This window comes from Podarcis filfolensis, assembly GCF_964270895.1.
Source record: "Podarcis filfolensis genome assembly, chromosome: 18".
NCBI lineage: Eukaryota > Metazoa > Chordata > Lepidosauria > Squamata > Lacertidae > Podarcis > Podarcis filfolensis.
Window position 1 is genome coordinate 4,628,544 of NC_139622.1, and position 15,715 is coordinate 4,644,258.

A 15,715-nucleotide genomic window follows, 5' to 3' on the forward strand; every position below is an offset into this window, starting at 1 on the left:
TGTTAGATACCTTCTAGCATGTGGTCTTGGCCTTTGCTGACCCAGCTGTTACACCCTTGAATGCACCCCAGAATTCCCTGCAGAGCCCGTATCTTGCAGGGCAGACATGTGGAGAGAGTTCCTGGAAAAGAGGCCCTTCCCAGTGCTGGCTCATTTCAGCTTCAATCAGATCTACATTGGAAGCCATTCCAGTTGTCTCTGTCAACACTGAAAGGTGGCACCGTTTATTTCATTTCAGAAAGGAGGAGGTGGGCTGGACCTTTGGGTTTTGCACCACCCGGCCTTTGTTTGCCCCTGTGCCAGCCTTTGCCGCAACTTGAGATGTAGTTGCTCTTAATAATCTCTGCCTTTCTATCACTGTGCAAGGTCTGTTCAAATGCCATAGTGACAGCCAGTGGACAGATGTTTGAGAATGACAGGCATGGTGGAATCATCTGACCACTAGCTCTATTGAAAGGTATTGAAGCAGTATAAGGAATGTTGGATTATTTCTTCCAATAATGGGAGGAAAGAAGTCATAGTTCAAGAAGAAATTGGGCAAGTTGACTAAATTTGGGGGGTAAATTATTTTGATGTAGCTATAGGGTGGAACATTTGAGTTTTTCGAGGAACAATTAGTACATGGAATAAATCTGCTACAGTGGCTGACATGCTATATGAGTAATGTTTTAAGTGGTTGATATATTTTTCTGTATGTTCCTGTATTGGTCTGGCATGTAGTTTTGACGTATTTTCATTTGTGCACATTTTGATACTTCAGTTTTGAAAACAAACACAAAATGCCAGGGTTGGGGGCCTGTTGTGAAGTGTGCGATCAAGTCAGCTAGTCAATACCAATGAAATCTCATTATTAAATTGCCAATACCCAAATCCCTCCCTGATTAGAACCAAGTGCTGATATATGACATGCCCTATAGTGGCACCTGAAGGGAATCTTCAGCTTCTCTTAGCTCAGACTGCAAAAATGCAAACGCAACACGCTGGCTAATAACTGTTAGTAAATATATAATTATCGGTATGATGTCATTCAAAATACACGATAAGCCAGTTCAAAATAATGTATATATCATACAGCACATCTCACAAAATATACAAGTAACTGCAAGTTGTTATATGTATCAGAGTCAAACAAAGGTTCAGACAGCCAATGAATAGGGAGGAATTCCAAACTGTCTCTCAAAGGAAGACGTCTCTCCAAAGTCTCAAAAGGACAGTGCATCCGGAATAGTTCAACTGTTTCGGAATAAAGTCTTCATCAGCTAGAAATAGAATTGCAAGCAATGAATGACAACAAAACTGAGCAACCTGTATGTAAGATATACGGTAGAACAAAATATAGAAAGAGGTACATATTGAATAATTATCAATGAAATATGCATACTAGTGAAGATCATACTAGTGGATCAGTTCTCACTGGATAATGTAGCTGCTGATGCGTACAACACAAACGCATAGAACATACAAAGTTGACCACAGGTGTTTCACATCACAATTGTTGCAGGCAATGTAAAGAAACTTAAAGCAACAGTACGTCAATTCTGGCATTACAATGCAAGATGTAATGTAAAATGACAGACTTAAAATAGAACAGATTTGGATAGTATACAATGGATTTTACATAAAACAACATTCAAATAAAACAATTGAAGTCAGGTTCTGAATTCAATCCACCCGGATATTTGGATTTAAACAAATAAATGGGTTTCTTGTTGACGCAATAACCACTCAAAGTCTTGCCTAACCCCATGTGTACGTATCTGCCTCTGGGCTGGCAATTCACGGATGAAGACGGGGCAAGCATCACCCTTCCAGTAAACCCAGCTATATAATACTTGAATCGCAAAGGGGGGCTGAAAGAGCAGGGCCTCTCATAGGTTTACCTCATGGCTGATCTGGAATGTGGCCTGCCCTAACAGCAGTTTCATCTGCAAAGCAAATTGCTCCAAGAGATTCGAACACGTGAGCCAAGCTGCAGGTGGAGCCACAAGCATAAGAAGTCAAGTTAAAATTGCCAGAAATGTCCGTGGTGATGGGTAGCTCTGTGCCATGCAGTAACACCAACCTTTATTCCTTCCCCAGAAATGTGTGTACTGCCGGAGGTGGATGAAGAAAGTGTCAGGCGCCTGCATCCAGTGCTCTTATGAGCACTGTTCCACCTCTTTCCATGTCACCTGCGCCCACGCAGCAGGCGTGCCAATCGAGCCAGATGATTGGCCGTATGCGGTGTCCATCACCTGCTTCAAACACAAAGCGGCCAGCCACATGGTAGGTCTCCTCAGTGGTTTATCTCTCTTCCTTCACTCCTCTCTCTCATTTTAAAGAAGCCTAATCTCGTTGCTGTTTTTAATCTGCCGTTCATAGATCCCATTTTCAAGGGAGGTATCGCTGGCCCAGACGGTGATTACAAAGAACCGGAACGGTCTCTACTACCGGTGCAAAGTGATTGGCGTGACAACGCAAACCTTCTACGAAGTCAATTTCGAGGATGGCTCATACAGCGACAACGTTTACCCAGAGAACATTATTGTAAGTTAGCATAGGTTTCAGGGAGAAAAATGTTCTATAGGTCTCTTTGCCATTCTGGAGAGTGTGTACTACTTTTCTGCTTACATGGCCGTGAGTCTTGTTTCTATTATTGCTAAAATAAGAATTCTGTCTTCTTGAGTTAGATTTAAAAAAACAAAACAGAAAAGATAGTTTGAGCTGAAGATCTAGATCTAGTATGGAATTTATGAATGGCAGAAAAAAAATTGCTTCTGTTGTACCATCCAAGGAAGAGTGGTTTCATAAGGTTCACTGGTAAAACTTGCAAAACATGTGTATTTACGTGATCAAGAAGTTTGTGATAAAAGATGGTTTTTATTATATACAGTCGTACCTTGGATCTCAAATGCCTTGGCTCCTGAACAAATCGGCTCCTGGACGATCAAAACCCAGAAGTGACTGTTTGGTTTTCAAACGATTTTCGGAAGCCAAACATCTGGCGTGGCTTCCAGTTGGCTGTAGGAGCTTCCTGCAGCCAATCAGAAGCCATGCTTTGGAAGTCGAATGGACTTCCGGAATGGATTCCATTCGACTTCCAAGGTACAACTGTATATCAGCTTATATAGGGCTTTCCCACTACTCTCATAAATGGGGGCATGTTAGATATATGAGAGATTAAAATTGATAGAGGTGTGTGTATTCTCTCTTGCTATATATTAAAATGGTAAAGCTGCAATCGTGCTGCAGTTTGTGTGGCCACCTCCAGCATGGTGACAGAACGGCAGGCAAGCAAACAGTGGAAAGTGGTAGTGAGCTGTTTAAAGTAGGGCAGTAGGCATTTCAGAGTGTGGTTTGGCAAACGGCTTTCTGAAGACCCTCCTCCCTTCTGTTAAACATTGCTTCAGTGGAGAGGTGCTTCGGGTGGGGACGTCTGGGGTAGGCGAGGAGGGAGCGGGTTGTCAAGAGAGGAGGGATTGGCCCAGGTGTGGGAGAAGGGTTGGCAATGGAGTTTGCAGGTATGTGGGGTTGGCGAGCAGGGATGGCAGCCCCTTGTATTCTATATTTTGTGTATGCAATTATTTAAAAAAACCAAGCTGGGTCAGACTAAAGGCCCATCTAGCACTGCATCTTGTTCTCACACGTGGCTAGTCAGAGGCCTGTGAGAAGCCAGCAATCAGGATCTGCACAAGCATCAACTCTCCCCCCTTGTAGTCATGGGCTTACCGCCTCTCATACTGCAGGAAGTATGTAGACATCATGTCTGGTAGCCTTTAAAGCAGCGGTTCTCAACCTGTGGGTCCCCAGATGTTGTTGGACTACAACTCCCATCATCCCTGAGCTCTGGCCTTGTTAGCGAGGGGTGATGGGAGTTGTAGTCCAACAACATCTGGGGACCCACAGGTTGAGAAAGGCTACTTTATAGCCTTTGTGCTCGGGGTCTGCCCTTGAAAATCCTGTAAAACGTGCCTGTGGGTGCTTGCCTGATACAGCCCCTTCCCAGACTTCCTTAGTTGAACGTGTTATGGTGCCAGCCATTTCTGCATGCTCCCCTCCCTCCCACAGTCCCTCTGACTTTCTTCCCTGACTTGCCTCTCAGAGCAGAGACTGCCTCAAGATGGGGCCACCCGCTGAGGGAGAGGTGGTTCAGCTGCAGCTGACGGATGGCATCACTTACCAAGCCAAGTTTATTGCTGCCCAGATCAGCCAGATCTTTCAGGTAAGAGCCCAGCAGTGCCTTTGCCTTTGCCTTCCAGGCCAGATACTTTTACTAGCAGAGAAATGGACTTGCTTCTGGAATTCAAAGATGGACTGGTGACTTCCCTGGAGTGATGTTTCCCGACGAGTGTGCTGCTCCTCCATGTTCTGCGGAGAGCCGTGTGTTAGCAAGCAAGCCTTGCCTTTGCTCCAGCTGGTGGATTCAAACAGGGAAAGCAAAGCTGAGAGGGTTATGCCCTGTAAATTGGAGCCATCTTGATTCATGGCGTCATCATTTCCCAATTGGAAACGCATTGCTTAAGAGGAATAGCGCATACAACCAAACAGTGAACAGAACGAGAACCCGTTTTCTGGGGCTAAGTAGCCTTGGTTAGGTTTAGAAGGAAGGATGGTTGGTTGATCCCACAGAGGTTGTGAAATGTAAGGTTGTCTGATGGCCACTCTCATTCCCTTCTGTAGGTAGAGTTTGAGGATGGCTCTCAGCTGATGGTCACAAGAGGCGATATCTACACCCTGGAAGAGGAGCTTCCCAGGAGAGTAAAATCACGCTTGGTAGGTATCTCAGGGCTACTTTTTACAAAGCTGCTGCTGCTGTTGCTTTGAATTGTTTTCCAGGACAGATTTTGCTGCAGTGGAGAGAGGTCATGTCTCCTTTCTAGTTACAGTGGTACCTTGGGTTACATACGCTTCAGGTTACAGACTCCGCTAACCCAGAAATAGTACTGAGAGAAATAGTACACTGAGAGCCAGTGTGGTGTGGTGGTTAAGAGCGGTGGACTCGTAATCTGGGGAACCGGGTTCGCGTCTCCGCTCCTCCACATGCAGCTGCTGGGTGACGTTGGGCTAGTCACACTTCTCTGAAGTCTCTCAGCCCCAGTCACCTCACAGAGTGTTTGTTGTGGGGGAGGAAGGGAAAGGAGAATGTGAGCCGCTTTGAGACTCCTTAAAGGGAGTGAAAGGCGGGATATCAAATCCAAACTCTTCTCTTCTTTTTCTTCTACTTGGGGTTAAGAACTTTTTTTCAGGATGAGAACAGAAATTGCGGCACGGCAGCAGCAGGAGGCCCCATTAGCTAAAGTGGCGCTTCAGGTTAAGAACAGTTTCAGGTTAAGAACAGACCTCCAGAATGAATTAAGTTCTTAACCCGAGGTACCACTATACTGACTTTGCTAAATCAGTTACCTGTTGGCTAGGGGCAGCCTGAGGCATTTTGGCACCCAAGGAAAAATAATTTATAGTGCCCCAGCCACTCTGGGCAGCTTCCAACAAAATATAAAATAATCTGTTGTTGTTGTTGTATCACCATCACCATTGCTGCTGCTGCTGCTGCTATCATCATCATCATCATCATCATCATCATCATCAGTATTATGTGGTGTGAATGTGGCATTCTTCTTCTTCTTCTTCTTCTTCTTCTTCTTCTTACACCACCATATTTGTGACTCTATCCAACCCTTGGAGAAACTGATCAATAAATGGTGTTGTATTCATTGAGAAATCTCATAAAGTGAAGCTTGGGTCCACAAGGAGATGCTTTCACCAACTGTCCACCTCCGGATTAATTCAAGAACCTTGGTCCAAGGGTCTCCTGCCAGCAAAGCAGTGGCTTTTGTGAAATGTTGTCTCCTCTCGTCTGAAAGGGTGCTTGAGTTCTCTCTGCCTGTGTGCCTCCTGCCTTCCTCTCACACCTGTCCTTCTCCTGTTTCCCTTCTAGTCGCTCAGCACTGGGGCGCCTCAGGAAGACGCCGTCCCGGGAGACGACTTGAAAGCAGCCAAGCGCCCTCGGGTGGGCAACACCAAGAGCCCCGAAGACCCTGGCCCCAGCCCCAACTACTTTGCCATCATGGAGACCCTGCTGCAGGCACCCTTCCAGCCAGGAGCACAGAGCAGCACGATGTTCTAAACCCAGAGGAACAGTTGATTTAAAATTTTTTCTAAAAAAAAAAAAAAAAGACGCAACTTTTTAAAACATCCTTTTTCACATCCCTGCGGAAAGTAATTTAACTAGAAAACTGTGGCGTGGGAGACCCAGCCTTTGTGCAATAACTTGCAAATTAATTATTTTATTCTGTTCTTGGTGTGGACTTCAGAGGAGCTCCTCCTGCTCTGGCCTACCTCTGTTCTTCCTGTTGAACTTTTGAGTAGAAAAAACCTTGGGGGGGGGGGCGTTAACCTTCCGCACAGAAACTTTGGAAGAATATGTGTCAATGGAGCTTTGTGCAGCTGAACCTTTGATTCTTTGTTTGTTTTTTGTTTGTTTTCAGTGGTTAAAAACCTGGAGAAGCGTTCACTCCAGTTTTCAAATCTGTTTTTTTTCTCCCTTACTCTCTCAATATATATTTTTCTTCTTTCCCGTATTTCTTGAAAAGGTGCTATTTCCCTGACTACTGAAGCCGCCTTTTTGGAATTAGCAATTTATGTGTGTGACACACACACACACACACACACACACACACACACTCTTTCTATAAAAAAGGAAGAAAAAAGCAATTGCATTTTAAAAACAAAACAATACAAGCAGCAGCAATGTAATGAAAAAGTGAAGTGTTTCTACTCCCCCCCCCCCCCGAACATGGCTTTAAAACAAATGAACTCCCCCCCTCCCCATTCTGATTTTCTTTTAAAAAGAAAAAAAAAGAGTTGATGCCTGGTTTTATTGGAGGGAGGGCAGGTTTTATCGAAACACTTCTTTTAAGGGGAGAAAATATGTTGGGGTAATGTTTGTGTTGAACAAAGAAAGTTTTCCTTTAGCCGAAATGTTTTATAATAAATGAGAGCATCACAACAGAACTGCTACTGGACAGAATTCAGTGTTAACGCTTTCGTAAAAGTCACTAGGTTGCCTGTCGCATCATCACCACTGGGGAGTTTTGTGTTGGGCGTTTGGGAAGGTTGCATATTATTTCCCTGGCGTTGCGTAAGCAAGGGGTTTCGGTTATGAGGCATAAGTCAATTGGCTGTTCTTTGGCAGGTGATGGAAAGAGGTAGTCAAATGAACTGTTACTACATTGGGCGGCGAGTGGGTGGGGTTGGGGGTGGGCCTGATTCCCCGTGCAGAGGAAGTTACGAGCTGCAGGGGTCGTTTAGCAGACATCACAGCATGTCTTGGGTCAGCTTGAACCGGTGACAGCTTGCTTTTGCTCAGTTCCGGCAACTTGATGGCTGCCCAAATCAACCCTTGGGGGGGGGGGTTGGGGAGGGCGGGGAGAAGAGGTTAGCCTGTACTCTGTATACAGGGTTTGCCACATGCTTCAAATGGTCCTGAGCATGATCTGTATCAAAAATAATTTTGCCCTCACTTCACCGTTTTCTGAGAAGCTCTTCCTTGGTTGTGGGTCTGGAAGAGGGCTTCTTCCCAAGGCGTTTTCCGCTTCTGGAAACACCCTTTCCTGAGACAAAGGCTTTGAATTTCTTGGGGGTTTGAGGAGGAACCAAGACAAGCAAGTTGGGGGCCCTGTTAAAGTTTCCAGCTACATTAGCCTCTGCAGAGGGTCATCCCTCGCCCTGACTTGCCTTTATGCGCTGGCTTTATCATTTGCACGAGGCAGAGAGCCCGGCATGTTAGAATTTCCACGCAGGTTCTGTTAGTGCTGGCAAACACGGCATTCTGTGTCTTTTACGTGGCAGGCCTCGTCCCCTTCCACCCCCTGGGTGTGCATCCATGTCACATGGCTTAAGCAAAGAAGAAAAGGAAGTATTTAAATGGAAGATTCCTCCAGGAGCTTGTAGAATCTTTTCTACAAGATGCATTCCGTAATGGACCCTGCTTTTTACCCTTCCTCACTAATGGGTGCCAATAAGATTGTCTGCCGGGTTAGCGAAGGGCAAGAGAAAGACAGGTAAAGGTGATCTTGGAAGCCCCCCAGCTTTCATCTCACTAACATCGTTTCCTTTCCCCCCCCCTCCCCACACCCTCGGCCCCCAGGGGGAAAAATCAAACCCAAAACTTAACTGACAAACAGGATCTTAGCAAGCAGTTTCTAAACTTCCTAGCCGTGGAGAATCAGAATGCAGCTGAAACTTTCCTCTGTGTTGTGTTCCCCTGTCTCACCCCAACACACACAGACACACTTATTTCAAACCCACCCATGTGTGCAGCGGTTCCCTCCTTGGAAGAAGAAAACGACATAAAGGGTAGTACTGCTTGTATAAAGGACATTTTTAAAAAACAAACAAGTTGTGTTGGTTACTGGGTTGGCATAGTTCAAGTCAGTATTGGGGGGGGGGGCGTGAATGGAGCTGCCTCTTTATTTTCTTGATAATCCCTGGGAGGGGAGTGGTGCATTTGTTCAGGACGGGTTGGTTGCAAGAGAAGGGGGCATGGTGGGCTCCACTGTATGGATAAATGCTGACTGAAATATCACCATTGCTGTATTTATTGTGTATATTTAAATTGTACAAAAAAAGGAAACAAAAATGTTGTTCTCCCCTGCCCCCCCCCCCCCAAATATTCAGATGGTGACCTTTGTTTCTGCTCATGCCGTGAACCTGGCTTTTGTAGAACATCTTTTCTTTTTGTTGGGTGTTGTTTCTTCTTTTATCCCCCAACCACCCCACTTCTTCTTTTTCTAATACACTTACCAGTTTTGGAATGTTTTTGTGATCTCTTTGGGGAAAGGGCCTCCGTAGGAGGAAGCACTAGCAAATCCCCCTCACTTCCTTGCCAACCCCTCCCCTGAATTTATATTTGCAAGTGGTCTGTGTGTGATACATCTCCAGCTATCTATTGGGGCTTGCTTACTCTTAAAACAGTCTGGTTTTGTTTTAGTTCCCCCCTTCGCCCTCTATAATTAATGATGGGAAACTCAGGGATTTCTTTGGGGGGGGTGGGGGGGGTGGCCCAGAGTTGTCCCCTCCCTGAAGAGGGAAGATTTCTCTCCAAAATTTTGTGTTTTGTTGCTCCAAACCCAACCATCTTCTAGTCTAAGGCCAAAGTGGAGGAGAGGCATCGTGGCTTCTGAAACTGAAGGTTAGAAATAGCCATCAAACGCTAGTTGATGCAGCCCTTCTCCTGCCTGGATGTGTCCAAGCCCCATTGGAAGCCATCTAAACTGTTGGCCATCTCCACATCTTGCAACAGTGGAATGTGTCCTTAGTTCCATTTGTCTGCCCTGAATACCCCATTTATCGTTTTTCTTGGACAGTCCTCGAATTCTAGCACAGCGAAGGCGGGAGAAATGCGTCTGCCCCCTCCACGTTGCCTTACCTGTGCATCATCATAATATAACTCTCATCGCACTCCTCCTTAGTCACTTCTAAACTGAAAAGCCCCCAGTGTAGTTGCCTGTTCCCACTGGGAAAGTATCCCAACCTTCTTGCTCATGTTTGCTTTCCCTTTCCGGCTGCTGTGATGTCCCTCTTGAGACTGGGCAACCCAGACCTGGCCTGAGTAATATGGCTGTGCCACATATCTCAGCTGTTGGATGTCTCTTGTCCCTCCAACCATGACCCCTGAGTCCTCTGGACCTTGGAAGTTTTTTGCAGGGAGACTCCTGAAAGCATTGTTCTCCTTGGGGGGCGGGGCATTTTCCAAACTTGGGAGGAGACCTCAGGGTTTGGAGTTGATGACTCCATCCAGCCACCTGTTGAAATTCTCTGTTCCTCTTGGAGAAGGCAGAGGGCACAACATAAGGCTGCTTGACAACTCCACAGTGTACCAAAGCAAGCTTGCCCTGCATAAATTCTCTATGTTGACTGCCGTCATCTGCACCCTGACAAACATTCAGTTAAGCCCTGGGCTCAGAAGGCTCGGGTAGCATCTCTAGGCAGGGCTGGGAATGTCTTCTGCCTGAAACCCTGGAGAGTCACCACTAGTCAGTATAGGCAATACTGCGCTTAAATGGACCCAACTCTCTATAAGGCACCCTGGGCCTACATGGGACGCGGGTGGCGCTGTAGTCTAAACCAGTGAGCCTCTTGGGTTGCCGATCAGAAGGTCAGCGGTTCGAATCCCTGCAATGGGGTGAGCTCCCGTTGCTCGGTCCCTGCTCCTGCCAACCTAGCAGTTCGAAAGCACGCCAGCGCAAGTAGATAAATAGGTACCGCTCTGGTGGGAAGGTAAAGGGCGCACTCTGGTTTCCATCACGGTGTCCCATTGTGCCAGAAGCAGTTTAGTCCTGCTGGCTACATGACCCGGAAAGCTGTCTGTGGACAAACGCCGTCTCGGCTTGAAAGCGAGATGAGCGCCGCAACCCCATAATCGCCTTAACTGTCCAGGGGTCCTTTACCTTTTACCTTTACCCTGGGCTCCTGTGATATTGTCAGGTTGTGTGTCACTCGTTTCTCTGGGAGCTGTGCCAAGCCTTGAGCAGTCTGGCTTCCTTGTGATACTGCGTTGTGGTCAGCAGAGGGCAAGAGGACCTGTCCCCACATCCTTTTCTCAGGTGAGAAAAACATATTTAAAGCAGGTGCACAAATCCTCATAGGGATAATGTACATCATCTTAATACACAGTACAACAACTCTCCAAAGGGAGGTCAGTGCTAGCCCTAAATACTGACAGCAAGTGGCTAGGTGGACTTGCCAGTTCTCCCCACCACCCTCAACCAGCCCCTTACACTGCTTTCTAAAGTCATCTTTGTTGGCTTTGCATTTTCCCCTTATCTTTTTTTTGGGGGGGAGAGGGGAGGGAGACACACAAAATCTCTTACAGCAACACCTCTGCCAAGGTGTTGTGTTCCCCACAGGCCTGGGTGGAAGTGGGGCATCATTGCCAGCCTGTCTTGCACACCTTGTCGCTGCACGCTGCAGCTCCTCCTAAAGCACGTCTATTTACTGCCATAATCGGAAGCCCCTAAAAGGGAGAGAACGAAAGCCACCCGCTATTAAATATAATTGTCATTGTGACAGGCCCATTGTGGGGTGGAAAATTTGTGCCTTTCAGAGCTGTCTGTGTGATAAAGAGCAGCGGTAAAATCAGAAATTAATCCCCTGGCAAGAGAATGACATGGTTATCGCTGGATTGCTGCTAACAACTTACTCAAGGCATCTCTTTAAAAGAAACCTTGCCTCTGCCCCCCCCCTTCTTGTAGGTAGCAAAGAGAAGGTCATTTGCTTATTTCAATCCGCTCAGATCTAAAAACAAAATCAGTTTTCTTTTGTTCATTGATACCATGGGGATATCAACTGCTGTTCTGGAAAACAAACCAAAAACCCTGCTCCAAAGAAAGGAAAGGGGTGGTGTAATCCTGAACCAGGAGCAGCCCACCAAGGAGGCAAAGTGAAACCATTTGCCATGGGGGGCAGGTCCAACCCTGTCACCCCAACTGCTGGGCTACTACCAGAGCTTTCCCCTGCCAGCATCCTGGCAGCAGCGCAGGTGAGGGTGCAGCTGTGGCAGAGGGAAGGAGGGGGCCCAGATCTGTGGGAATTGGGTGCTGCCTTGGGGCTGGGGGGGGGGCATCATGCAGCCCCGTCATGAGCTGATCTGTCTCCTCTGCAGACCTTCCAGGTACCGGGGGGGGGCGGTGCTAAGAGAGGTGGTCTTTTAGCTCCCCATGTTGGCGGGATTGTCAACAGTCTTGGATCTCCTGGGGAATCTTAATCCTCCCAAGCAGGAGTGCCAACTTGGCCCCGCGACTGTGGGTGCCATGTAGCGTGCATGGCCCTGGCACCGAAATTTGTGGGTGCCCAGTCCCTCCATGGGGAATTTTGTGGGTGCTCAGGCACCCAGGGAATGGTCACCTCTGCTCCCAAGGAGAGGATTTCACTACTAGCCACACCCTCTTTCCGAGGTTTTGAGTGCCCAAACCTTTTGTTCTCTTCTAATGGCGATGGCTCCCACCTGAGAGGTGCCCGAACTGAGTTCTGATGAGCCCCAGCAACAGCACTCTGATTTTTCATATTCAGAGAGCTTCATTGTGGTGGTTTAAGGACAGAGAGTGCCAAAAAAGCAAATATTCAATACACAATCAGCTTCTCAGCTGTGTGCGAACTCTGCAGTGTCATTCTGGGTTCTCTCTTGCATTATTGCCCTTTCACTCATCTGACCAGTTTGTAAGAGCTAGCCAGGAGGGCTGTTGTCTGCCTCCACTCAGAAGCAGTAACAGTTCTAAATGCCTGTTGCTGGAGACACATGGCTTTCTGGTAGGGCATGTGAAAAGGATCTAGCAGTCTTAGTGGAATCAAGAGTGGGATGCAGCAGCAAAAAAGAGCTAATGCTACTCTGGGCTGCATCAAGGGAATTAATAGTACCGCTCTATTCTGCCTTGGGACGTGGGTGGCGCTGTGGGTTAAACCACAGAGCCTAGGACTTGCCAATCAGAAGGTTGGCAGTTCGAATCCCCGTGACGGGGTGAGCTCCCGTTGCTCGGTCCCTGCTCCTCCCAACCTAGCAGTTTGAATGCACGTCAAGTGCAAGTAGATAAATAGGTACCACTCTGGCAGGAAGGTAAACGGCATTTCCGTGCGCTGCTCTGGTTTGCCAGAAGCGGCTTAGTCCTGCTGGCCACATGACCCGGAAGCTGTACGCCGGCTCCCTCGGCCAATAAAGTGAGATGAGTGCCGCAACCCCAGAGTCGGTCACGACTGGACCTAATGGTCAGGGGTCCCTTCACATTCTGCCTTGGTCAAACCACACCTGGTGTCCAGTTCTGGGAGCCACAATTTAAGAAGGATATTGACATGCTGGAAGATGTGCAGAGGAGGGGGACCAGGATTATCAAGGGTCTGGAAACCAAGCCTTATGCGGAATGGTTGAGTGAGCTGGGTCTGTTTAGCCTGGAAAAGAAGGAGATATGAGAGCCATCTTCCAATATCTCAAGGGCGGTCACAAGGAAGATGTGCAAGCTTGTCTTCTCCGGAGGGTAGGACTTGAACCAACAGATTCAACTTACAAGAAAGGAGATTCTGATTCAACGTCAGGAAGAACTTTCTGGCAGTAAGAGCCGTTCGACAGTGGAACGGACTCCCTTGGGAGGTGGTGGACTCTCCTCCCTTGAAGGTTTTAAGCAGAGGTTGACCGGACATCCGTTATGGATGCTTTAGCTGAGTCCTGCATTGCAGGCAGTTGGACTAGATGTGTTTTGGGGTCCCTTTCCACTCTGCTATTCTATGATTATAGACCACAGGAGAGGAGGGCTCTGTTCTGCCGTGGTGAGAACAAGATGCTGGACTATGGTGGACCATTGGCGTGATCCAGTAGGCTCTTATGATTGGGCAGAGCTTGGAAGCCCCATTTGGAGGAGGAAGGCGAAAGAAGGGGGCGGGTTGGAAGGCGGCACACAGGGGTAGAGATGGGAGGTTGTCCCCTTGGAGCCTCATTGGGGAGTGGGGAGAACTTTGACCAGCCAGAGGGGGGCAGGCTATAGAGGAAGAGCTGGAGCTGAATGCAGAGGGGGCCAAACACAGCCTTCTTGCTGAAAACCAGGTGCCACCTTTAAAGGTAGGATCAGGGCCAGCTGCTCAAATGAACTAATGTGTGTTCACCTGCATGACAGAACCATGGGGGGGGGGGGAGAGTGAATTTCATGAGCTCATCACTCCATCTTTAAAAGCTTGGCAGGGCAGTGAGTGTCACATGTTGGAACGTCTTCGTACTTCCAGTTGCGAACTTCTTTCCTTGCTCATAGACCTTGCAATCTTGACCTTGCTGCTGAACCTGTTCCGCTATCAGCCTGAATGAAGAGCTCTCCCTGACTCTCGGGTAAGAGCCGCTGCTGTTGTGCTTCGGGATGGGGAGCCTGAGAATGACTGTGTTTCTGCCCTTGGGGAGAGAAATGCGCAAAGGATCTCACCTCCTTTCTGACCCTTTTGAACTCTGGATTCTGCAGATTGAACTGTGACCTATTGCATGTGACGCAGCTCCCCCCCACCCAGCTGTGGTCCTCCCCTGGCTGTAGACACCCCAAAGCCTGCTCCCTTTCACACACAAACGCACACAGACTCTTCCCTGCCCGCCCCTTCGCCCACACCCCCAACCAAATTCAATCAGATAACGTATAAATTAGAGGAAGCACCAACAGTCAAAAATCTGCCAGGATCTGATAACAAAATCTGTTTGGAACAGCTGCCTAGTGACAAGTCTAATAAACTGTATTAATGGTGTCATTATTATTCCCTAATTAAAAGCTAATAACTAAGAGTTAATTGCCTTTAAAAAGATGAAGCAGCACCCAGCTCTGGCGTGGATTTATCTCTGTTTTGCTTTGCCTGCCTGGCAGGGATGATATTTCTTGGGTAATTAACTGAGGCAGAAAGCTACTAATCTCCTTTTGTTGGTATAGCCACTTGAATTTAAAAGGTGTGTTGGGTGTTTTTTGTTTCGACGCCCCCTTTTTTCCTGTGTGTGACTTGAAGAGAGGTATGACTGAGCCAAGGATGATAACTTTTAAGGCTGTCTACTCACTTTAATGTTCCTTCACAGCAAATCAGGGCACCCACTTAATATGTAGTTACACCTGCCAGATAGGTAAATAAGGTAAAGGACCACTGGACGGTTAAGTCCAGTCAAAGGCGACTATGGGGTTGCAGCACTCATATCATTTTCCAGTGTTTGCCCACAGGCAGCTTTCCGGGTCATGTGGCCAGCAGGACTAAACTGCTTCTGGCGCACCGGAACACTGTGACGGAAACCAGAGCGCACGGAAATGCCATTTACCTTCCTGTCACTGGAGTACCTACTTATCTACTTGCACTTTGACGTTGGCAGAAGCTGGGACAGAGTAACAGGAGCTCACCCCATTGCGGGGATTTGAACTGCCAACCTTCTGATCAGCAAGCCCAAGAGACTCAATGGTTTAGACCACAGCGCCACCCGCGTCCCTACCTCTGAGTATGGTCACTGGGTATACCTCTCTTAACTGATGTGTGCAGACATCATGAACTGACCTGTAACTAAAGCAGCAAATCCATCTTCCTGGCACTCTTGAAAAACTTTAGGTCCACTGGAAACTTATTTACAGGAGACTTACTTTCTGGATCACTACTGCATTGGGGAAGACTTGAAAACGCCTTTGCGAGAAGTAAGTACGCTTGGAGCTTGCCTAGTTTTTGTAGCTGAGTCCTTAAAGACAACTTGGAAACTTCAATTGGCTCAAACTGCAGCAGCTGGATTGCTAGCTGGGGTTCCATTTAGATCCTACAATAATCCCTGATTTGAAACAGCTGCACTGGTTACCAGTTTGTTTGTGGGCCCAATTCTAGGTGCTCACTTCAGGGTTTAAACTCCTTAACAACCCAGGCCCCCAATGTCTGAAATGCCACCTTTTTCGCTACAGACCATCTTGGGTTATGAGATCGACAGAGGGGACCTTATGGGCAATAAGTATGGCCCTGAGTAGTTGGCCCAGAGGGAGAGGGCCTTCTCTGTGGCAGCCCCTCTGCTGTGGGACTCGCTCTCCACAGAGGTGCATCACTGTACAGCTTCTGGATTTACCATTCTTCTGACAAGCAGAAATCGAGCAGGTGAGGAAGATGTGAGTCACTGAAATTAATGTGCATTGCTAACTCAGATCTGTAAATTTCATTGTCTGTCCTCTATGAGTATAATCAGCTTTGGGGGAAAACCCATTGTAAT

General features: G+C 47.5%; 1 protein-coding gene across 2 annotated transcripts in view; it reads left to right on the forward strand.

Annotated features, from left to right (window-relative positions):
• The window catches only part of KDM4B (lysine demethylase 4B), a 205,353-nt gene extending 198,363 nt beyond the window's left edge, over window positions 1-6,990 (forward strand). For both annotated transcript variants that reach the window (XM_083594406.1, XM_083594405.1), the window contains 5 exons: window positions 2,080-2,265; window positions 2,362-2,526; window positions 4,082-4,201; window positions 4,660-4,752; window positions 5,915-6,990. In XM_083594406.1, the coding sequence (XP_083450532.1) occupies window positions 2,080-2,265; window positions 2,362-2,526; window positions 4,082-4,201; window positions 4,660-4,752; window positions 5,915-6,103 (753 nt within the window). In that variant the 3' untranslated portion in view covers window positions 6,104-6,990. The remainder of the gene's footprint in view (window positions 1-2,079; window positions 2,266-2,361; window positions 2,527-4,081; window positions 4,202-4,659; window positions 4,753-5,914) is intronic.
• The last annotated feature ends 8,725 nt before the right edge of the window (window positions 6,991-15,715 follow it).